Source organism: Calidris pugnax, unplaced genomic scaffold, assembly GCF_001431845.1.
Source record: "Calidris pugnax isolate Ruff unplaced genomic scaffold, ASM143184v1 scaffold56, whole genome shotgun sequence".
Taxonomy (NCBI): Eukaryota; Metazoa; Chordata; class Aves; order Charadriiformes; family Scolopacidae; genus Calidris; species Calidris pugnax.
This window is the reverse complement of record NW_015090839.1, coordinates 5,917,148-5,940,803: the sequence shown is the minus strand read 5'-3', so window position 1 is coordinate 5,940,803 and position 23,656 is coordinate 5,917,148. Positions and strand designations below refer to the sequence as shown.

Genomic DNA, 23,656 nt, shown 5'->3' with positions numbered 1-23,656 from the left:
ATGCTTTAAAAGCCTGAGGAAGCATATGTATAATTTTAATTGAAATTTGTTGCTTATAAGGCCAAAAGGGAGAATGGGATAAGAGATCTCCAGGCTGTTCTGCAGGACTTGGACGATCAGAGCAAGTTGTGATCCCAAAATGTAAGGACTTAACTTTTCCCTTGTAGGGGAAAAACCCTTTCTGTGTGAGGCACAGGGATGTGGTCGCTCCTTTGCCGAATACTCCAGCCTTCGGAAACATTTGGTTGTCCACTCAGGTAAGAGTCTTGATCTGACATTCTGTGACCTATCTGAGAAAAGATCTTTATTGTAGGAGTTCAATTTCATTTCCTTAAGAAAAATCCCCTGGTTTCTACAGGACTGCTGGTCATAGTGTTTCATTACTTTCTTTGTGGCACCTGTAGCCTGTATACGTTAATCCTTTCTCCTGGTTTTGTTTCTAAATTTTATGTTTATAAATTCAAATTACATTTTTAAAGTTTATTTTTAAAATTGTTTCTAAAATATCATCACCTCTTCTGTTCTGGAGGCTTACTGTTCTCCAAGAAATAGCAGTTTTTCTTTTTTTTTTTTTTCTTTTGGTGTCAATAGCCATTTCAAAACAGTATTATTTGCTTGTGGTTGATGAGGTCTTTATTCTTAGTTTGCTAATTCTTGGGCTACTTTTTCCCCCTTCTACTCCAAGGACTGAAGCCCCACCAGTGCCAAATTTGTGGGAAGACATTTTCCCAGAGTGGTAGCAGAAACGTGCATATGAGGAAACATCACTCCCGAATTGGAACATCTGGCAGCAGAGAGCGAGAACAGCCAGGTAAGAAAGGGAGGGCACTCTGTGTGCAGGAGAAGTGCAGGAAGGAATTTAGTGGATGGTCAAAGAGAAGGGAAGGTGTTTGTCCTGAAAATATGAGACTACAAGCCAGTAAGGAATAAAAGACTGTTCCTCTTGGAGATGAGGATGGATTGCTCACCCTCCCCTTTTCTAGAAGACAAAGGTGTATTTCTGCATTGTGGTCAAGGGGCAGATAGGTGTATTGTTTTCAAAGTTAGCATGAATCTAGCATTTTTTTACATGGAATTTGTGCCCTTTGTTATGTATTCTTGTTATAAGCAGCTGTTTTTCTAATGCAATGTGAATTATTTAAGGAGAAAGCCAATTCTGCATGAGATCCTGCCATACTAAGGCTCAAAACACTAAATGTAGGCATTACCATCCGTTGGAGCACTGGATGCCCAAAGAGCAGGAACAGCTAAAGTAGGTGTCTAAGGAAGAAGTCTGTGTGGCTTGGAGGGGGGCAGGGATTGTATCTTATATTACAGTATTATTACATCATGAGAATTCTGTTTTACCCTGTTTTTTTCCACAATAGAGTCACTGATGGGCAGCAGTTTGCTGGAAGAATCTACAGTGCATAGTAAGAATCTCATCTCCATGAACTCTCAGCCCAGCCTTGGTGTCGAGTCCCTGCACCTGCCAGACACCGAGTCCATCATCGGAGTAGAGGAGGGTGAGACCAGCTGCTCCTTTTTCCGCCCTCTGATCTGCGGTGACTGAAGGGGGATCCATCGTTTCTCCTAGAGGCTCACCATGTTGCAGTGGGATGAGTGAACATTGCTTTAACTGTGCACAGAGCAGGTGGGTAGATGGAGAATGGGGCCAACTGGAGTTGGAGAAGACCTACTGGACCAAGTTTCTCTCTTGCAGAGCTTAAAAGGTGAAGTCTGCTGCTTAGGTGTCATTTAGCCCATGTCGTGGAATGCCATTTCAAAACTGTTTATACAGCCCATTCTCCTAAAGCCTAAAGCACTTGTTTTGCTGGAGCACCCGGGGGCCCCAGCTGAGGAGCAGGACCTCATGGTGCTAGGCACTGTACAAACATTCGGCATCTCAAGCAACAGGCCCTCCTCCACCCTTTACCTTCAGAGACTATATTCTAATACATCTCACTGTCAGAAGCTGACTTACTATCTGAAATAAATGTACAACTTGATATCATTTAATTACAGTTGCTGTGTTCTTTTCCTGCCTTCCCCAGTCACTTTTTTCCTGCAAAAGTGTTTTTTTTGGTATATCAAGCTCTTTAAATGAGTCTACCATGTAGTTGTTTTGAATTTTTGTTAATTTAAAAGACTTTGTTCAGAATTAGTGTTCCTAAGAATGCAGAGTTTTGCAAAGATACTATGCACCTATAATGGCTTCTATGTAACGAGAGTGCTTTGTGCTGAACGTAGAGGTAGTGCTGCTGTCAGGAAGGGTATTGTAACTGGGAGGTTCTTGCAGAAGCTCCACCAGGTACCCGTGAATAAGGTTCTGATATGAATGATGGAATCATAGAATAGTTTGGGTTGGAAGGGACCTTTAAAGGTCATCTAGTCCCCCTGCAATGGGGGGGACATCTGGATCAGGTTGCTCAGAGCCCCATCCAACCTGACCTCATGAATGTTTTCAGGGGTGGGGCATCCACCACGTCTCTGGGCAACCTGGGCCAGTGTTTCACCACCCTTATTGTAAAAAAATTTCTTCCTTACTTCTAATCTACCCTTCTCTTAGTTTAAAGCCATTACCCCTTATCTTGTTGCAACAGACCCTACTAAAAAGTCTGTCCCCATCTTTCTTTTAAGCCCCCTTTAGCTACTGAAAGGCTGAAATCAGGTTTCCCCGCAGCCTTCTCTTCTCCAGGCTGAACAACTCCAACTCTCTCAGCCTGTCCTCACAGGAGGACCCTCCTCTGGACTCTCGCCAACAGGTCCATGTCTTTCCTATGCTGAGGGCTCCAGAGCTGGATGCAGTACTCCAGGTGGAATCTCACCTGGAGAGCAGAACAGAGGGGCAGAATCACCTCCCTCGACCTGCTGGCCGTGCTTCTTTTGATGCAGCACAGAATACAGTTGGCTTTCTGGGCTGTGAGTGCACCAGATGTTGACCCCTGCCCTCTGGATGCGACCATCCAACCAATTCCTCATCCACTGAACAGTCCACACATCAAATCTGTATCTCTCCATTTTAGAGAGAAGGATGTTGTAGGGGACTGTGTCAAAGACCTTACAGAAGTCCAGACAGATGACTTCCATAGCTCTTCCCTTGTCCACTATGTAGTCACTCCATCATAGAACACCACTGTGGTTTGGCTACCATCTCACCAGTTAATGGGAAGTGCTCTCGTGAGATGTCTTCTTTGCTACAGTATTTTTATAGGTTAGCTGAACAGAGAGAATGCAATTCTTTTAACTAAAAATAACAAAATATTTTCATAAAATGCAAAATTACAGATCAAAACTAGAAATTACTTGTTTCCATGCCATTTTTGAGATATATTGAGAGATTACAAATCTCTTTTAGGATTACAGAAATGTAATCCTACTTTCAGAACGACACTTTGTTTAGCAAGAAAGGTGCTACTGAGTTTCAATTACTTAGTTTGATGCTTTTACTTTCAATCACCATTTCAGCAATTTCTGTTTAGGGACCAATATTAAGAGTTGGATTTATCTGTTACTGTATTCATGGATGTCACCTTAGTATTTGTTAAAGAGATATGGCATAATATCATGTATTAATTTAAAGTCAAGCCTTTGTTCCTCCTTTCTTAAGGTTTTCCTTTACACTTCACAAACTTGGAAATTTCTTTTTCCAAGCATCATCAGATATTATTAGGGAAATAAGCAACCAATTTTACTAAACCCCTTAAAATGTATGTATTAAAATTTCATTCCCACTGCTCCAGATATATCCATACAAGCCCAGTAGGCTTTAGAGAACAGACTTGGAGCATGGAAGAGATCTTCTTTCCTTCCTCTTTCAATGTGACGAGGCACGGTGATGCTATGATTACGTCACTGCTCTTTTCCAGGCAAGACAGGACAAAGAGCAGCCTTTGTGCGTCCTGCTCCATTAAACCTGTGTACAAACTGGTAGGCTGGTAACAGCCTGCCTTGAACCCTCCCAGCAGCTTAACCTTCTGAGTGTGGAAAGCCCTTCCAGTGAAGGGAGTATTCCCAACCTTTGGGAAATTTCTCTAGTGAAGGGCTGCATTTAACAGTATTCCCAACCTTTGGGAAATTTCTCTAGCGAAGGGCTGCATTTTAACCTGTGCCACAGCACTCAGCAGATGCATTGTGTGGAAAACTCTTCCACTGGGAAAGGAGGAAAACCAGAAAAATACAAGCCTAAACTTAGATGTGCTGAAGATTCTGTGGGTCAGGAAGGAGGACGGCTGCAACCCAACGCGTTCAGCTGTGCATCAGCATGAACTGATCTCTGTGGAAATGTAACACTGCAGCCTGGAACCCTGGGGCCATAAATTCTTGGATCTAGTGCTTTGTTATAATCAAAAATGTCATGTTCTCAGTTTTATATCTTTATCTAATGTGGTAGCTCCTACAGGTTTTACTACTGATTCGACAATGAGGTTTTGTTGTTACAGTGTAAAGAGAAATGGATTGAGGTAAAGAAGATGCAAAAGAGACACGGCTTCCATTTAAGAAGTGATGAAAAGAGGACTTATAAAGAAACTGGACAATGCAGAAACATTGATAGCCATGTAAAAATCTTTTAATCTCAAAGTGCTTTGATATCATAATTCTCAGAAAACATTCCAGGAGGTAAGGGTTTGTATTTTTGAGATCATTATTACTGTCAGGTAAAGGAAAACCACTAATGTGTGAACTATATACCATTTAAGATGCACCAGGCATTTGAGTGCAACATGCTGACAGGTAATACCTAATCCTTCTTCCACCAAATCCACCTTGGATAAGATGTTAGAACAGTTTCCAATAGTGAAATGTGGGAGATATTTTCATACAGAAAGACTATTGCTTCTTCCTAGTGGGAGGAAGGAGCAGAGCTGGTAATGAGTGAATGAAGAGTTAACACCGGAGAAGGACTTCCCTCTGAGTCTTCTCCCAAGGTAGGTCAAATCTTGGTTTTTCTTTGATTTTATACTTTGTTTAAAAGCATTCTACCACATACATGTGTAAACCAAGGTTTAGCACCCTGAAAGGCATTCTCCCTTTTCTGCGTGCTTCTACAGTGTGAACACAAGGAGCTGACACTAGAGGATGCACCTCTTCAATCTTTCATATCTACTTTTATCCAAAGATAGTGCTTCAACCTCTTTAACTTGTTTTGTTGCCTGTTATAGAAAGGGAAGTGGCTCACTGGGGGAACACTTGTGAAGACTAAGGGGGGCTGCAGGCTTTGTTGGGTTGGACAAGGCATGCTCTAAATACTAGGTGGTCTTTTTTTTCCTTTACCAAGTACTCACATCTCACTTACCCCAGAGCAATTCTTAGGTATCAGCCTAAACCAGAAAGTTCCTGAGGATTAACCTGAAGAATCTTGAATTAAAAAAAAAAAATCAAGAGACGATCAATGGATTCTTCTGCTAGATCTTATGTTGCCATTTCCTTTCGGCTCTGTTCCTCTTGAGGTTCTCCTTCCTGTACAGTACAGTCGTCCTTTTCACCCTCAGGCTTGGGCACTCTGCAGAAATAGTGATTGTCTAATACCAAAAATGCTTTGCAGGGTTTACTTGCTGCTTTGCCCCATGCATAAGGAACAGAGTGCAGCCACAGCAGTTCAGATAGAGAAGCCATGGTGCTTAATAAGAGAAGCCATGGTGCTTATTAAGAGGAATGAAGTTGATTTAATTTTGCCTACACTAGATAATACAAACTGGAATGCTTTCATGAACAGGGAAAATATTTCTACTCAATGTCAAAACAACTGTATTGCATTGTTTTTATTACCTGTGAACATCAGATTCTTCTTCCAGCAAGTCAGTGGCATCTTTCCCTTTTTTCCTTACAAATTCTTCGCTTAGCCCAACCTGCTGAAGGGTGTGTCTGTAGCGACGCTCTGCTCCTTGACGAGCATCATGCTATGAAAGCGAAACTTAAACAGTAAGCACATAGAACTGTATGGGGCATCTCCAGAATGGTCAAGTTGTCTTAAAGTTCACGTCTGACACTCCTAATGAGAACAAGAGGACAGCAAAGCCCCTGTCCAGAATTTCTGTCATCCACACAGTAAAATACTGAATATTAGGAGAATGTCCCACATCTCTCAAAGCCGGAGCTCACCTTTTCCTGCTTCTGTTCTTTTTTGCTTCCTCTTTTTGATCTCATGCTTCTACAGCACTCCAGTCTTACCAGACTGACATACTTGTGTCCGAGTCCTGACTCTGACACTCAAATGGAGAATATGTGCAAAAAAAGAGTTGTGAGAAATTCCAGCAGCATGTCTGCTTGTAATTTGTAAGCACTAGCCACAGTGGAGTTCAATAAACAGAGAACACCTTGAAATAGCTTCATATCAGCTGATCTCTAGGAAACTGAAAACCAAACATCCTGGATCCTATATCTTCACTGCCTCCCTGTAAACATTGCAAATTAATACTCTGAGATGACTGTTTTCCAGAGGGACTGGTGAGTTCCTAAAGACTAAGGTGTTCTATATGGAAGGATAGAAATTTCGTCTCAGCATAAGTGAATGTTACTGATATTGGTGAATTCTTACTGACCTGGCAAATAGAGACGTTACCAATTTATCATACAAAAGTGTTATCTGCTTCCATTAACCACTCACCTGAACAGAAAGTCTGACCCAGGAGGGTGCTTTCTATTGAGGAAACCTAAATCAGCATATTGTCAATGTATTGTCACTATGTCTCTAACCAGATCTCACACCTGCAAGAGAAATCCCAGGGGGAAAAAAGATAACTTTATAGAGAGTAAAGTTTGTATCCATACCTCAAGTGCAATAGAGATTTATTTGCAGGTGTGGTGGATGAGCTGTGCTGAACACAGCCCCAGAGAGCAGAGCTTGGAAGTGATATAAGTAACTTAAACGACATTAAAGAAAAAGGGTTCAACTAGACAGAGTTTTAAGGAAAAAAAAAAAGTAATTAAAATTTCTAGACTGTAGGCTATGGTATTCAGGTGCAGAATAGGTATTCATATAATTTCTGGTGTGATAAGGCCTTCATTTTGATCAAACCATGTATTTTGATTGCAATGTATACCAGGGACTGGAAAAGCTCTACAACCAAGGGAGAAGTCTGAGTGTTTTTCAAGTGATGGAAAGGAATTTAAATCACACTTGGGTGGCCTTGTAAGTGTTATTTTGAATGTAGTCAAGAGACCATTCAACCATTTGCACCCTCTTACCCGTGAATTACTTGAGACTAGATTTCTTAATGCTTGTCTTAAATAAAAGACAATTTATTCTGTCACCCAGAAACACTCTGGAACTTTGACCAGTTACCTTGGTGACCTGTTCAAAGAGGAATGGTCTGTTCTTGACTCGCAGCTGCATTTCTTCCAGCTCCTTTCTATATTCCCTTGTTCTCTCTCTCATATTTTGCCTGAAATAGAAAAGTTGCCTGTCTAATACAAGTTCCCTCTGACTGTAGTTGATCAGGAACAAGGAATTCTCAGTAGCTGTTTTGTCCTTTAAATAGCTCTGGTGATTCTCTGTTCCAAATGCTGGGCAAAATATTGCTATTGCTGGCACTGTGGACCCATTAGCAAAGCTTTCTACTAGATTGTAAGCAAAGCAGCAGTGTTCACATTTTTAGAAAACCTTGTCTTAATGTGTGCTTTACCAAATTGTACATTTCAGTTGGCTTCTGTGTACAAATTAGTTTCTAAAAATGTTAATCTAAGGGAAACTGGTCCATAAGGAAAAGAGTAGTTTGGAATTGTCAAGAAACCCAAATGAATGTGAAATGGGTGCAACAGCCAAAAAAGTTAGGCTAGGAATATTCTCAGACCCAATTCCTCCTAAAGAATTATCTGGTGATCCCCAGTGAGTAAAGCAAACAGTTACTTCTGTGCAGAACAGGATACTGACCAGTTCTGTTTCGACTTCTCCTTGTGTGTTTCCTCCAGACTTTTGTGTGGATCCAGGGCTTTTGCTCGGCTGTTCACTGACTTTCGCAGAGCTTGACATTTCTTCTTCTGTTTCTCCAGCCAATAAATTCCTTCTTTTTCCCCTTCCTTTTTGTTATCTTGGGAGTATCTATATAGAAAAAAGTTAGTAACGACTCACTTAAGACTGCCAGACTGCATGCTAGCGAGAAATTTCACTTTTGTAGTCCCCCAAGGAGAAAAGCAAAAATCAACTGGGAGGCAGGGCAAGAGTTAGTAAAGAAAGAAGACAGAGAAACGTTTAGGAAAAGTATTGTTGATGTAGCTGATGTGATGATGGAAAACATTAACTTTTTTTCCTCCACTTTGGTCATTAGTTGGTGTACGGTCTTGTAGACAAACTTCTACTTACCTAATAGCAGATTCCCGTTTTCTAGTTGCATCTGTAATATGCACTGGGAGGGTGTTGGAAGACAGAGAGGAAAGTCCAGTCAGAGAATGACTTTTTTGCACTGAAACCTTGGAAAGTTGCTGCGAATCCTGCAAAAAAAAAAAAACCCCAACAAAAACTTCATTCAGTGTTTTTGTTCATAATACAGAATCTACTCTGCAATTTTTCTACCAAAGCAAACAGTTGGGGTATGTGGGCAATGCACTCATTCTTCTCTTTTCCATCAGTAGGGATTTACATGGGGAGGGACTGAGGGGAAGGAGAGGTGACTGGGAGTATGGAAGGGTGGCTGAGCCTTAGCTCTCATAGCTCATCTCTTTGTGTAGAATTTTGCTCTCTGGTTTGTCCTAGAGTTCTGCAGTACTCCCAAGACAAGGGCAGAGATCACAGTGCATCAAGCATCCAAAAATAAATGCTGTAAATTTAAGAAAGTGCCATCTTGATTGGAGGAAACAGTACCACAGAAATATCCAGTTATCTCACCTTTATCTTTTCATTAGCCTGCCTCTGCCTGACGCGCAGATTGGCGGTTCTGAGCTTGAATGGCTTATTACGAGTTGCCTCTTTGGTTTCTTGTCTCCTTACTGCTTCCCTCTGAAACGCCCAGTAAAGTCCTTCAAAATCCGGTATTGTTGGATTAATTCTTGGCTTGAAGCTGAAACTTTGTTCCTGCAAGAAGCCAAGTCTTTCCTGCTTAGTTTTAGTGGCAGTTCGGGACTGAGGCTCGCTCCGACAGTTGCTAGTGTCTATAGGAGCTACAGAGCTCTCAAGCAAATCCTTCGCTCTCATTTGAATGCGGATTTCTCTGTAGAGTTCAGCTTCTAATGAATCAAAAGCAAAGCAATGAGAAGAATATGAGTGACATAGAAGGCTGTGAAATCACCACTGCACAACTCTATAATTTTTTCTTTATGATGGCAGCTACACATATAGGAGAGACCAGACATCCCATGTTCTCTTTCCCCACTTTCCAGTCTCTCTCTCCTCTGCCTGCCAGGAAAAAAAATCAGATACCAGAAAACCCGTGGTAGAGTCTCTCTTTTATGCATTAATCCCTAGGTATCTCTTTCATTTATCAGAGTAAGTTACTGAAGAGGTCTTCTCCTCCCATTCTTGTTCTTAGGGGTACCAGGTAACTTGTGCCCTTTGCATTGCAGATGTGTTGGGTTAATAAAGCTTCTACTTTTCATATGGGACTTTATGTCATTTTATGTGGACTGCATGATCCAAATGGGCTGTTCAAATATACGTGTAATGGAGGATGGCTTTTCTGTGTAAAATCCTGTAGTGTTTGTCTAGATTGGAAAAGATTTTAAGTAAGGAGCATTTGGTGGATGGATCATCTCTTGTGATTTCTATGACAGGCTTTCAAGAGAAAGAACGTGTTTCAGGGTACGGGGTCAAACTGAGCACTAATTATTTGAGAAAATGCAGACAAACAGTTGGCGGTAGGGTTTTTAATTTTTTTGTCTTTTAGAAAAATATCAATACTGCTATTTGCAAAATAAGACTTTTTTGAGTCTATTTATAAGTTTGCGTTGACTGAGGTATGAAATGTTCGTTCCTCCTCCCTTCTCATATACCAGATAGAAACAGAACAATGGCTTGTCGTTTGCTCACTTTTACCTTTCTAAGCTATTTAGCACAACACAACAGAATGCTTTCTGATGAAAAGTGAACTGGTATGTACTCAAGAAGAAATCAGTGGCAAACAGTAAAAAAATACAAGGGGGTGAGAAATGCAATGAGGATTATCAAGGATTGGTTTAGTTCCTATATTCAAGCATGAAGCCTGTATTCCTTACTTCAGACTTGGAACTGTGGGGGCTTAAGCCATCTGAAAGCAAGCCAGCATTCAGGAAAATTTCCTTGTCTGTCCCTCTGACTAGAATGGTCCTGGCACCCTACTTCTCCTGTTTTAGCACTTAATAAGAAGGTGGAAAGTGAGCGGGAAGGTAACTGAAAACATCAGAGAATGGCATGAGAGACTGGGCTACTGCACGATGTCTTAGAACCAAACTAATTGCCTGATTTTGGCTCAGGAAATGGTTTTCTCCTAGGGCTCCTGTGCAGCACAGATCACTTGGGTGGGAGTAAAATCGTCAGTTCCAAGATATCGCATAGACCTTGGGCACTTCTGGCGTTACATCTGTCTTCACATTTGTGCCACAAATAATCCAAGTCCCTTTAGCACAACCAAAGGTATGGAATCCAGTGCAGGAAAGGATTCCCAAACTGTCATGATTTGCAGCAAAAGGGGTATGGAGATCTGTCTGAAGAGCTCCATGTACCCATGTGTGCTGGGGAGTGGTACAGAATTGCTGCTGCTGCCAGTGTTAGAAAACTACTGAAGTTAGGACAGTCTGCTGCGAGGGAATCTAGATGAAATGTAATGCCCAGCGACACACAGGAGACTAGACAACACCAGGGGCGTAATGATATTGGCTTTATACTCCAAAAACACCCTATGGGCCATGATCCTACCTCCCAGTACGGACACAGCAAGGGACAGGCAGGGAGTTGTTTTTACAGGAAGAGCCCTGGCATTTTACCTTTGAGTTTATCTCCAAGAAGTGGGTCATAAGTAGATTTAGGAACTTTTTTACTGGCTTGCTTCTGTTTGGAGCTCTCATTTGGGGATGCTGCTGCCAGGAACTTTTGTCTGATAGCTTCTTTCTTTTTCTCCTCCTTCTCCAGGAAACTGAAGGGCCGCTGGGTTGAAAGTAGCAGCTCCTTTCTTTTCTGTGTTGCTATTTGCCTGCGAATCTCATTCTGCTCCATTATTTCCTGGTAAAGGGGCAGAAACACATGGGCAGGTACAGGCTGTGCCCGGAACTGTTTCTGACATTCAGCTTCATCCTGGCTTTGCCTTTTGTCTCTCTGTTTGTCTAGTTCAAGAAACATGTATGACTTCATCAACTGGGACTTTTTGCGAGCTTCCCGCAGTGTCATTTCGAAAGGCTGAGGGATGGTGATGGAGGGAATCCAGGGAGATGAAGCGCTTTTTGGCCTCAAGCGGGATTTAGGAAACAAGTGAGGCTTTTGCTGATCCCAGGTACTGTCCGAGGTGAGGTCGATCAAAGAACTGGACTGCCTTTTGTTACCAGATGTGTGACTAAGACAAAGACATTATGAAGGGGAAATAAGGGAAATTATTAAAAAAATAGAATTAAAAGAAGGGAGACATTGTTGATTAAGAGAAAGCCACCACAGGCCAAGGTGGTTGTCAGAGCTTTGCTTGTTTTCCATTTTCCATGCATAAAATGGCGGTTTTGCCTACTTAGCTTTGCAATGCAATTTTTTACGCTGCTAGCACTCTATTGCCAGAAAGGCCACAAGTAAACCAGAAAATTCCAGATTTAAGGATATATGGCTGATACCTACTCAACGTAAAAGACAAACTCAGCAGAGGCAATAAATTAAGCACACAGATGCACAAATCCTAACGAACAGTACCAAACACCAGAATTCCTACGACGCTGATGGAAGGGCCATTGCAAGGAACTGCTTTAGTGCAACTCTTAAGTGATCCAGTTGGAAACTTTGTAGGTGATAAGACCATATAACTGTGATAATAAGAAAAAAACCCAAGAGTATCATGGATCTCATTGAAATAGCACACTTCTCACAGGATGCTTGAGGGTGATTGTGAAACTGAGTAAAACTTAGGAGATATTTAGGGAAGGAATAAATGCAGGTAAAAGGAAGGATTAAAGTGGATCAGAGTGGAACCGAGAACAGGAAAATAGGAAAAAGGGGGAAACAGAAGGTGCTGATCATGTATAAACAGGCTTCTGGTCAATACACTTGCCTGGTGATAGCTGCAGTCTGTTCTTCATAAACTATTTCCTTTGTAAGATAGTGTGTGTCTGATCTGCTAGTGAACTTCAAGCTGGACTAACCACAGAGAAAGACAAGAAGTCTGAGAGCTAGATGTTGGAGACACCACAGCTCTGAAGACTGGACGCTGGATAGAAATGTGTGCAATCTGCTAGTAAATTTTAAGCGTGATTAGCTGACAAGCAGCTGTGGGATTTGTTCAAGTTTTATGCAAATGTGAGTTACATGGGCACCCATTGGCCCCATCCTTGCATCTGTGAATAAGTTTGTGGCCAGCCTCTTGGTACTATATACGTGCATTTTGGGACTTCATGCTCCGCCTTGTCACTGGCCAGCAGCAGCAGGACTCCCCTCTGCCATTCTGCCACCCTTGCCAGGTACCATCCTACCTGAGAGCCTGCCACAGCTTCTCCCGCAGAATTGCCGCCTCCCGCCTGAAACCCTCGAGCTCCTCATCCACTTCGGATAACGTGAGGTCACCCGTTAACTTCGCCTGGCACGGTAAGCCCGGCTCTAATGGGGACCGGCGGCCTCCCATCCTGACCGGCCACTCCCCGCTCCTGACCCAGGAGTTGGGGACACGCGGCCTGAGGGGATGCCGTGCCACCTGGAAGAGAAAAAAAAATGGAGAAGTGTTGGTTTCGGGGGTACGACCCCAGCCTCCATGCCCGGTCGCCGCCGCCGGGGCTGAGGTGGAGCCGGTATCGCCGAGCCCGGGCCGCTCCCCTCACCTGCAGGCCGCCGCCTCAGCCCCACAACGGCCCCATCCCGCCTCCGGCCAATCAGCGAAGCCGGCAGCGCTCTAGTCCCGCCTTGTTGTCCTCAAACAGCTAATCGGATTCAAGAGGGGCAAGCACCCGCCGCCCGCTGATTGGTGCTCGGGAAGAGGATGCGTTGTCATGGTTTCCCCCAGCGACATCCGCTCGGAGGCGCTCGGCGTGGCGTCACTTCCGCAGCGATGGCGGTGGTGTGCGGCCGGGGGCTGCTCTCTCCGCTGTGTGGGCGGCTGCGGGCCGGCCCGCGGGCCCCGCTCCGCTCTCTCGCTGCCGCCGCCGCCGCTCCCCCGCTCTACGACGTGGTGGTGTCGGGCGGGGGTATGGTCGGGAGCGCCATGGCCGCCGTGCTGGGTAAGGCCGTGACCTTCTCGGCGTCGCGGGTGCCGCCGGCCCGGCGGGGGCTGCGGGCACGGCCTCCCTCCCGCCGCCCTGCCCGGAGATCTCGGAGGTCTTCGGGCCTCCTGCACCCTGTGTCCTGAGGGGGTCGGGTGGCGGGTTTTGCGTCCCCGCTGCCCTCCCTGGTGTCTGTCTGACCAGTTACACAAAATCTTGCAGCTGGGGGTTTGCCCAGGAGTGTCAGCGTGTGGAGTGGTGGGTGCTTTCCTGAGTCGACCGTGTTTGCTCGTGCCTGTTGGTGGCAGTGTGAGATCACCCCGGGGTTAGCATGTAGGATCTTCCCGTTCAAAATCCTCCCGTGGAATTTCCTTATTCCCACATCCTCCTGTGACAGCGCTCCAAGAAGCCTGTTTGGATACCTGATGGCTGTGAGGAACCTTACCCTGTTTATGTAGCCATTACTTGGAATTCTGTCAAACATGGTCACCCTTAAATCACTGATGGATAATTTCAGTCACAGTTGAAAATGCTTTTCTGATCCCAAGTTTCATTCTCTAACCCTGTATTTTAAACACGGGAATACCAAGTTGAAATGGATTTGTTTGCATCACTAGAGGTCCTGAGAGTGCTGGCTGCTGCTTTATTTGCAGTGTTGGTTCAGAAGGGTGCAATAGTGACAAGCCTAGAGAAGAAAGTGCAAAGAAGAGCCAAAGAGCAAAGGTCTTAAGCAATAAGTGCTTTGCAAGTATAAGGGTTTCCCTTGTGAACTTATCATTGTTGCACTTACATTGTTAAAGAAGACCCCAGTGGAGTTGAGACAGCATAAGGATCTCCTACAGCCATGGTATCTAAGGCTAACCTTTCAAGAGATGAGGTTATATTATGTTAATCTAGAAAATACGTTGAGGATACTGCTGTCATTAGGACTGCTGCAGTAGTAAACTCTGGATGTTATGAGGACACCATTTCTGGTCTTGGTAACTTCTACAGCCCTAACGGTGAGATGCAGCAGACGGGGCTCATTCAGCTGCACTGTGATTCACTCTTTACTTGAGTCATCTCTTCAATTTATTTCAGTTATTTTCAACTGAAAGAGTCTAAACTGCCTGTGCTATTCCACTGTCAGAATATGAGGATAAAGATAACATAAATGTAGTTGATAAGTGTCATAGAAGATTTATTTTTATCTCTTTTTCTAGTTAGTGAGTGTATGTTTAAGCTCTGAACAATGTGTTCTGTGCTTGGAGTAAACATTGTAGATTTCACCTGTTAATACGTCAATAATGAGGTTTCATAATAAAATATGCACAGATTTGTACAAAAATCTAAACTTTGTACAAAAAGAAATTGTTTAATCCTTGTTTTAACCGCAAGAGGATTGTCAGTCTCAGTAACATGATTGTAGTCATAAAAGCTTTAAAGTACAGAAGTTTCCCTGCCTCCTCAAAACCTGGATTGTAAATGGGTTTCTTTGTTAAGTTTTGCATCTATTCCATCTTATTACAAAAATGCATAGACATGAATGATAAAGTAGTAAGAAATGAGGTTTTTGGCAGGAGTGTTGTAACAAAGCATGCGTTTGCTTATTTTAGGGCACGATATCCACTTCCACGATAAGAAGATTGCTTTGCTGGAGGCCGGTCCTAGGAAGGAATATGGTCGCGTGCCAGACAGTTACAGTAACAGGGTCAGTTCCATCTCCCCAGGATCAGCAACACTCCTCAGCAGTAAGCATAATTTCTATCGTTTGCGTTTTTAACAGTCTATTTGAGCTGTTTTTACTAACGTTTAAACAAAACCCTTTTGAGCATGTGTTGTCTTCATCCTAAGCAGAATTATTGGCCTTTGTCTCTTAGTGTTCTACACGCGGAACTGTGGTGATTACATCAGGCTTCTCTTGATAACAGGGATCTGTGTTCTGGTATCTTGGTCTGATTTGTTTTGTAAATATTTGTGACGTTAGGCTAGTGAAGGGTTGTGAGGTGCTCTCTGCCACATCTGGAATGTTCTTCACAAAAGAAGCATGACTTAGTGCTCTGTGGTCTGGTAACTCACTTCTGATTCATTTTCATTTTAAAGGGATTTGAGCCTTGATTCCTTATGGAGAAAGAAATGTTCTAAAGAATGTTGGCTGTGCATTTCTGTGGCTGCTTTATTGCTCAGTGGTAGGACAGTGAGAGTTGACTGTTAAGTCACGTTTTTCACGGAAAGCTGTTGTTTCTTTTCTATTGGCTTGTGTTAACAGTAAAATAATGTGATGCTGGAGCTGTGGGAGTATTGAGGCAGACCTGGCCCTGTCTAATGATGGTGCAAGCAGTGTCTGGGCATTGATAGTGAGGGAGGGAGGAGAGTGGGGAGTGAGCTTTGGTTTTGTTTGGGTCTCAGTGCCACATGTGAACCTGCACCTCTGTGTATTTGTGTCCTTTCTTCTCTTTTAGGTTTTGGTGCCTGGGATCATGTCTGCAGCCTGAGACTCAAACCGTTCCGGCGAATGCAGGTGCCTTATTTAGGGCTGCAAATATACTATGTGTCTGTCTACTTTGAATTCTCAGAAATATTTACATTAATGATCCAAAGGTTTTTTTCTTTGGCAAAGGGCAGGTCATGATTATGATGGTTCCTGTTACTTTTTTGGTGGGATAGTGGTCTACTCAAAAAACCCACCCTCAGAGTCTTGATGTTACAGGCTGAAAGGCTGATTCCTAATGGAAGTTGTAGATATTGAGGGATGGTCAGGAAATAAAGGTAACGGTGTGTATTGGTTTTGACTGGGATAGAGTTAATTTTTTTCATAGTAGCTTGTATGGTGCTATTGTTTGGATTTGTGATGAAAACCGATGATAACACAGGCACGTATTAGCTATTGCTGAGCAGAGCTTACACTGCACCAAGGCCTCTTCTGCTTCTCACACTGCCCTGCCAGCGCACGGGCTGGGGCTGCACCAGAAGCTGAGAGGGGACACAGCTGGGACAGCTGACCCCACAGGGGTACCCCACACCATACGACGCCATGCTCAGCAGCAATAAAAGCTGGGGAAAGGAGGAGGAAGGCGGGGGCATTCGGAGTTTTCCTGGAGATGGCTGAACACCCGCCTACTGTGGGAAATAGTGAATTATTTCCTTATTTTGCTTTGCTTAGACATGCAGCTTTTGCTTTACTTATTAAACTGACTTTATCTCAACCCATGTGTTTTAGCACTTTCACCCTTTCAATTCTCTTCCCCACCCCACTGTGGGGGAGTGAGCGAGCGGCTACGTGGAGCTGAGCTGCCTGCCGGGGTTAACCCACAACAAGGTGGTGGGGCAGCTTTATATTTTAATGATGTAGCAGGAAAGTAGAGATAAAAATCTTTCTTTGCAATTAGTTTTTGAGATCATTGTATGAAAGGAATTATGTGATGTACTTCAGTAGCTGGGAATGGACAGTGATCCAGGATGTTTCCTTGAGTTGTGTAATTCAAGATTGCTGCCTCCTTTAGCTGTTAAGATGGATACAGTCATAGTCCCTGAAGGGAACGGCGCTTATTTATCATGTAGCTTCATTAATGTGTTTTTTCTTTGTAGGTTTGGGATGCTTGTTCAGAAGCCATGATCGTTTTTGAGAAAGATGGCTTAGATGACATGGGTTACATAGTGGAGAATGATGTCATTATGTCTGCTATCACAAAACAGTTAGATGCAGTAGCAGGTAGTGGACAACTTCTTTAATATTTTATTTCCTGCAGAGAGCTTTCAGTTACTTGCCTTCTGTTGTGTAACTCTGAGACATAGGCACCTTTTTGAATTGGTGGGGAGGGAGAAATCTGTCTTCCGGAGGCTACACAGCAAGAAAACCAGTTGCATATGTAGTTCTCCAAAATGTAGTCTCTCCAAAAATAGACTTAATTAAAAGATCTGTAACTTTCTATCCAGAGGAGGCCTTGTACTGACAAGGGGTTGGCCAGATCTGTTCTTCCAGGCTGCTTTGAGAATTGTAGGGTCAGCTCCTAGGGTGCCATTAAGACACGCATGGCCTTTGCTGTTGTAGTGCTGTTTCCTTTTTCCATGTCTGTATCATGCTGTGACCTCAGTACTTTGTGTTCCCCATCAGACCGGGTGGAGGTTTTCTACGGGAGCAGAGCAGTGGGGTATACCTGGCCCCTTCCCTCTCCCAGCTGTGACACAAGCCCTTGGGTCCAAATTGAGTTAGCTGATGGACGCAGACTTCAGACCAAGCTGCTGGTAACTAAACTTTTTATTTCTGTTGATCAGGCGTCATCTCTTGCCCAAGTCCTTTCCACTGGATTTGGTTCTGATTCCGTGTGTGCCGCTCCACCCGCGTGGAGGGCTCGAGTGAGGTGAGTGGCCAACTCTGTCAGGATGCTACGGGACACGGTGCATAGGCTTGTCTGTACCTGACACAACAAGACTGTCCTGAGTTGGACAAGACCAGAAGGGGCCACCTCTTCTGGTTTTGGGGGGAATCTTTTTCATTTTTTTCCTTTTTTTTTCTTTTTTTTTCCCCCGAATAAACAAAAAACACTCTTCTGGTTTTGGGGGGAATCTTTTTCATCCTTTTTTTTTCTTTTTCTTTTTTCCCCTGAATAAACAAAAAATGTGTGGGTGCAGGCTGAGGTTTGTAGACTGGGATATTGGCTTTCGTAGGAGCTCTGAAGAGGTGGCTTTGTATCTCTCTGTTGTGCAGATTGGGGCCGACGGCCATAACTCTGTAGTCCGGAAGGAAGCTGAAATTAAGAACATTGAGCATCGGTATGACCAGTCAGCTGTGGTGGCAACTCTTCATTTGTCTGAGGTGAAACTCTGCAAATTGACTCTTCCATAAGCAACAGAACAGCTTAAGCATGTGCTTCAGGTCACTAATTTCTAACTGTCCGTTTGCTTCTTTAGGCCACAGACAATAATGTAGCATGGCAGAGGTTCCTTCCCACGGGGCCGATCGCGCTTCTTCCGGTAAGATGACCTGTGCTCTCTGGATTTTTTTTATTTTTTTATTTAAGTTTTTAGTCTGTTCTGTCCCAGTAACTTTGTGTGTGCTTTTCTGTGTTGGTTCTGTCTCTTAGGACTTTCAGTTATTGCATTTGTTTTCCCCTCCTGCCTCTCACTTTAATCCTTGGTGTTCCCCAGTTGTAGCAAGCTGGGCTGGAGGACAGATGTGCAGAGGGAGTGGTGTGGGGCAGGGCAGTGGGGAAATCTTTGCACTTACCGTTTATTTTTGTTTCTTTCTTGATACTTATTTTTGGCATTCTCTTCAATTAGCTGTCTGACACTGCCAGCTCTCTGGTCTGGTCTACATCTCATGAACATGCATCGGAACTTCTCGCCATGGATGAGGAAAGTTTTGTGGATAGCATCAACTCTGCCTTTGTGAGTATCTGCCTCACGGCGCGTGTGAGGCTGACTTTGTTGTAATCATGAGAAATACACTGGAACTCTATAGCTTAGAGAATTGTAATGGGAGAGGTGCGTTCTCAGGTTCTTCCTCGGTGAGGATAATATTAAAAAGGCACTTAGCAAAGAAAGAATGAACCCTTGGGGCTCAATTAGGTTAGTTCTGAAAGGAACAGAAGTGGAACTAAATTTCCACAAAGTGAGAAGGGTAGGCTCATCCTAGTTGGAAACTTTTATGTCCTAAAACAATGAAGATAGTTTCTTCTACTCTGTAGTTTTGTCCAGCTGGTTAAAATTCAGTATTTGGAGCTCATTCAGTTTTTTTTTCATCTGGGTTCTTTTATATGTCTAGTTTGGGTTAACATCTAAAGATTTGTTTGGGTTTTTTCAGTGGAGCAACGTAAACCACTCTGACTTCATTGATACTGCTGGGGCCATGTTTCGATCTGCTATTTCCCTCCTGAAACCCTCGGGGACTGCGGTCCGTCAGCTGCCCCCGAGTGTGGCTAAAGTAGATCCGGAGAGCAGAGCCATGTTCCCTCTTGGAATGGGGCACGCGACGGAGTACGTGCAGCACCGCCTGGCTCTTATCGGGTAAGGTCCGTAGTGGCAGCCCTCGTGTGAGCTGGTGGCGTGTGGTTAGAAATAACAACACCCAGTCAACAAATTAGGTGGTTAATTATAGTTTCGATTTGACTTTATCCAGGCCCAGTTTGTACCATGTGCTCTTGTGCCAACAAAGTCCCTTTGTATGAGTAGTTCTCTGACCATTGTCTGTGTTTGATATGTAAATTGTGAGATAATTATTTCCCCTTTCTGCTTTGTGTAGTCTGGCAAAACAACCCAGAATCTCGTGCTGGGCCTTTTCTTCCCCAAACACTGTAGCAGCCATTCTCTGTACCAGTTTGAGTTTTAAACTCACCTTTCTTGAACACAAATGACAAAACTTAACAAATGATTCTGGCTTTTGCATGGTCATCTGTAGGAATAGGAAGATATCTTTTACATTCTAAGGTTGCATGTACTTTTTTTCTTTGCCACAGCTGCAATACACTGATAGCTTGTAGGAATTCCTAGATGCTGTGTTACACTTCAGTTACTTTTCATCTTTCCAGCTTGTGAGCTGCTCTGCTTGGGAGCATTCTGTGCTTTATAGCTTGTTAAAATGCATGGTGTTACATTTCATACCCGAACTCTGTTTCATTTCTCCAACTTTAAGACTCCCTCATCAATATGTCTGGCTTTGTCCTTTACAGATAAATCTGCTCATAAAAAACCTGATTTTGTTTCTATTCAAGGATATCACACTTCTTCTTTGTATTCATGATGTCCCCTTCAAGAAGGGATATAAATTTCTGTCTTCTCTTCCTCCAGGGACGCAGCGCACAGAGTCCACCCACTCGCAGGACAAGGTGTAAACCTGGGCTTTGGTGATATTGCATGTTTAGCTCATCACCTCAGTGCAGCAGCCTTCAATGGGAGCGATCTGGGTAAGGATCCAAGACCACAAAGCAGCAGTAAGACGATTAATCTCTTACAGGCTTCATTTCCAACATCAGGACAAGTGTTACCTCGGCTGCAGGTTAAGCCTGCTCCTATCCCGTGTTTCAAAGGCACAAACATCTTTGAAACAAAACTGTTCCCATGTCCGTTGGCTGTGGAGCAGTTAAAGATTCTTGAATGCAGCTTCTGTCCCATAAATCTCAAAGCTGCTTTAAAGAAAAAACAAGTTCTGCAGGATGGTAGTTAAAGAGGCGGTGAGATGAAGACCACTAGCTGGTGGAAGAATGATTTCTTTCTTCTCTTTCTGTGTTTTCAGTTGTCAGTGGAGACGGCTATATAAATGTAAACCATATTTATATATAAATGTAAACTATATTGATGTTTGGACTAGATTATCTTCAAGGTCCCTTCCAACCTAGACAATTCTATGATACACAATTGTTTGTGACAAGTCAGTTTTAACAGGAGCATTCAACTATCTCTTCCAGGCTCCTTAAAACATCTTTTACAGTTTGAGACAGAACGTCAGAGGCACAACGTCTCCTTGATGGCAGCTATTGATCTGCTAAAGAGGCTTTACTCCACAAGGCTGGCTCCCTTGGTGCTGCTGAGGACATGGGGATTGCAAGCAACAAATGCCCTGCCTCCTGTCAAAGTAAGAATCTCACTTTACTGAGGGCTGAACTACCTTTGAAACAGATGCAACCTGGTGGAGATTATTTTTATGAAACATTTTTTGGTAGGAAAATTTTAACTTGTTCAAACAGATATTTTGTGTCCTGAATGATCCTGATGAGTTCCTAAATAACTGATAGCTCAGTAGTAACTGTTTTCTCCTGCAGCACAGGGGAAGACAAGGGATCTATGTGTACTCTGTAGTTAGAGGTTAGAAGTCATTAGAAGTCTTTGGCTTTATTTCATTATGGAATGAGAATGTGGAACCTGTAACTGCATTCCAGAAATGCACCATGAAAACCAGTCCTATGAAGTCACATCTTCACTAAGAATAAGACATCAGGTGACTTGAATCCGTGATGTGCAGCTCAAACGAGTTACTTGTTTGTGTGCTGTTTTGCCTTGTGAAATTGTTCTCTCATGGCAGAAGTGTGGGTCTCTATAATGGAAGTTACCTGAGGAAGGCAGTGGTGAGGAGATTCAGTCTTAAATGAGCTTCCTCATTTCTGGATTTGAATGTTGGATTCCACAAATGAAGTCACCAGCAGTCTCCTTTGCATTATGGTCACATTAAGACACTGAGTTGAAGAGCAGTAAATTCCTGAGGCGCAGTAACTGCATCTTTTTTAATTTTCTAGTGTACAGGGGCGGGTGCTCTGCACTTGGCTAGAAAGGCTAATGAACTGTTGTCTGTGTAATATAACAGGGAAGGAGACTATAGCTGCTTTCTAGAATGTATGCTTCGTACCAGTTTATGAGTTACTTATCTTTTTCTTCTCCTCTTTTAGGAGCAAATCATGGCTTTTGCCAGCAAATGATCTGTTGCCAGTTCGGAACAGCAGTTTGCCCGTGAATGCATTGCCCTTAAAAGGACTGTGACAGACTTGAATCTTTGGATTGTGTTATTTTAATTTAACAATAAAACTGAGATGTGTAGTACATCATCCAGTGGTTTATGCAAAAGTTCTGTCTCATCTGCTCTTCTCAAGAGGACGTAGGGTCTTCTCCTTCTGTACCATGATGTCTCCAGCCACAGAACTATCTCTGCTTCTAATTTGGGCCTTTTTTGAATTGAAGACTGAGGTGGAAAAAGCTGGCTTTTGGCAAATGCAGTGCTGAATTCTGCCAGCTACAAATTTTGGTGGTTAATTACTTACTGTTTTCTCTGATGCGATTTCTAGAGCTGCAGTGTCACTGCTGGCTTCTCAGCACTTCCTGGACTCAGAAAGGAGGGGTAGTTTTCAGCAGAGGGAGACAACTCATGGTGGCAGACATTTTAAAGCTGAAATCTGTCTCTCTCTCACTCTTTTCCCTGCCCTCTTCTTAATGTTTTATTTAATAATGTTGTTTCTTATGAACTGGCTAGTCTTAAGGGCTCCATAAAAAAGAGACGCAAGACAAGAATAATATCTAGAAAGAAAACTGCACCACAATGTCTTGAATATTGTTAAAAATGCTTTAATTACTAAAATAGATATTTAAGGTATTCTGTCTTAGGTTCCAAACACCAGCCTCCTGCATTAGACATTTGACACTCACAAAATGAGGCGAGCACTGCCCATGGGCATGATTTCCACATATGGCTGCCCAGTATCAGGAATTAACATCAAAAAGAATGAAACATAAGGTTTCAACTGAAAGCCATTACTTGTGCTTCATCAGTCACTCCTATTAGGCGGTTCCTGTTAGTGACTGGCTAAAAGACATAACGAAGGAGGAGATAAAAATCAGGCCTGCAAGTAGAACTCTTCTCATTAAAGGCTCCTTAGGCTTTAGTTAGGCTAATAAATAATCTCATTGCACTAGGGTAAGTGTGAGGACTTGACTGGCTTCTCTAGATCCCCCACCCACCTCGAGTAGTTCAGATGTAAACAGCAGGGGCTCAATTCTGCATTTTTTTTCCAAAAGAAACCTTTGAGCAGAGTTCTAGTTTCTCTCATGACTGCAGGATCAGGCCCCTGATAGAGAGCAGCAGTTTTGCTTCAGTTAATGAATTGTGCCACTGACAAAGGAAGGCCCTGAGCATTCAGATTTAATGCAACTTTGGTGCTGGGAAGCAGATGCTCCCACCTAGCGTTTGTGGTACCAGAGTCCTGAGGCAAAGAACACAGAACAGAAGGTTCCTCTGCATGGTACCTGTCTTGTTCTTGACCACCCTCCCTTCAGGCAAAGCCAAACCCTTCAGTACCCCTCAGAGCCAGTGTCCATTCAGTTGGCAGACAGGCTGCTGCTTCTTCCTTACATGCAACATCCCACCTTCCCTTCCCCTTTCAAACACGGCCTCGCTGCTTGTGGCTCTGCCCCGAGATCTAGTAAGAGTTTGTCACAGCACTGGCTCAGACTGAGAGAAGGCTTTTGGATTATTAAATTAGCTACTTCTCAGCTGTAACACGGCCTGGCTGGTAACCACTGCATCCTGCTTTGTGTTCTCTGAGAATACAAAAGCAAATAGAATTGTTCACAGACAAAATGAATGCGTTTGCAGTCACCTTGTGCAGACCAGACCATGTACAAAGTTTTGCCAAACACCAGGAAGGGAAATACGAAATGTTTTTGGTTAAGAAGAGGCCGCAACTACTTTGTGTTCAAACGGAAGCTCTTAGTGAGGAAGGAACAGAACTTCGGTGTGACACTGAGGAATTTCCCAACACGCATCTTAAAACAGATTTTGGACAGGTAGGAGGAACATTTCATGTTTCAAAGAAACAGCCTGAATTAACAGCAAGGTGTCAGCGGTGGGACAAGTATCGGTAGCTCCATCCCTGACCCGTGGACTCCTGTTGCTGACTGAACCTGTTCAATCACAAGCAGGCCTTGC

At 43.4% G+C, this 23,656-nt stretch overlaps 2 protein-coding genes and 1 long non-coding RNA gene across 3 annotated transcripts; 2 read left to right on the top strand and 1 right to left on the bottom strand.

Moving 5' to 3' along the window:
• The first annotated feature begins 71 nt into the window (after positions 1-71).
• LOC106887893 lies at positions 72-1,998 on the top strand. Its single transcript, XR_001411985.1, has 3 exons — positions 72-257; positions 686-811; positions 1,368-1,998. It is a non-coding gene; the product is annotated as an uncharacterized LOC106887893 (long non-coding RNA).
• A 2,529-nt stretch (positions 1,999-4,527) lies between these two features.
• FAM161B (family with sequence similarity 161 member B) lies at positions 4,528-12,935 on the bottom strand. The gene is made up of 9 exons (XM_014941607.1): positions 12,892-12,935; positions 12,550-12,767; positions 10,873-11,435; positions 8,804-9,141; positions 8,282-8,409; positions 7,853-8,020; positions 7,265-7,364; positions 5,749-5,879; positions 4,528-5,482 (listed from the first exon to the last, which is right to left on the bottom strand). The coding sequence occupies exons 2-9, from the start codon at positions 12,696-12,698 to the stop codon at positions 5,392-5,394; spliced, it is 1,668 nt and encodes a 555-aa protein (XP_014797093.1). The 5' UTR covers positions 12,699-12,767; positions 12,892-12,935; the 3' UTR covers positions 4,528-5,391.
• A 114-nt stretch (positions 12,936-13,049) lies between these two features.
• On the top strand, positions 13,050-21,782 carry COQ6 (coenzyme Q6 monooxygenase). The gene is made up of 12 exons (XM_014941635.1): positions 13,050-13,287; positions 14,865-14,999; positions 15,711-15,769; positions 16,837-16,960; positions 17,363-17,493; positions 17,957-18,064; positions 18,160-18,222; positions 18,529-18,636; positions 19,052-19,254; positions 20,035-20,150; positions 20,652-20,818; positions 21,627-21,782. The coding sequence occupies exons 1-12, from the start codon at positions 13,050-13,052 to the stop codon at positions 21,654-21,656; spliced, it is 1,482 nt and encodes a 493-aa protein (XP_014797121.1). The 3' UTR covers positions 21,657-21,782.
• Positions 21,783-23,656: the final 1,874 nt, after the last annotated feature.

Coding starts and splice junctions, on each gene's coding strand:
- FAM161B (XM_014941607.1), bottom strand. CDS start 12,698: ATGGGAGGCCGCCGGTCCCCATTAGAGCCGGGCTTACCGTGCCAGGCG. Junction 8,410..8,803: donor AGGCTAATGAAAAGATAAAG/GTGAGATAACTG, acceptor TTTTTTTTGCAG/GATTCGCAGCAACTTTCCAA. Junction 7,365..7,852: donor GAGAAGTCGAAACAGAACTG/GTCAGTATCCTG, acceptor TTTCTATTTCAG/GCAAAATATGAGAGAGAGAA.
- COQ6 (XM_014941635.1), top strand. CDS start 13,050: ATGCGTTGTCATGGTTTCCCCCAGCGACATCCGCTCGGAGGCGCTCGG. Junction 16,961..17,362: donor ACAGTTAGATGCAGTAGCAG/GTAGTGGACAAC, acceptor GTTCCCCATCAG/ACCGGGTGGAGGTTTTCTAC. Junction 17,494..17,956: donor GACTTCAGACCAAGCTGCTG/GTAACTAAACTT, acceptor TCTGTTGTGCAG/ATTGGGGCCGACGGCCATAA.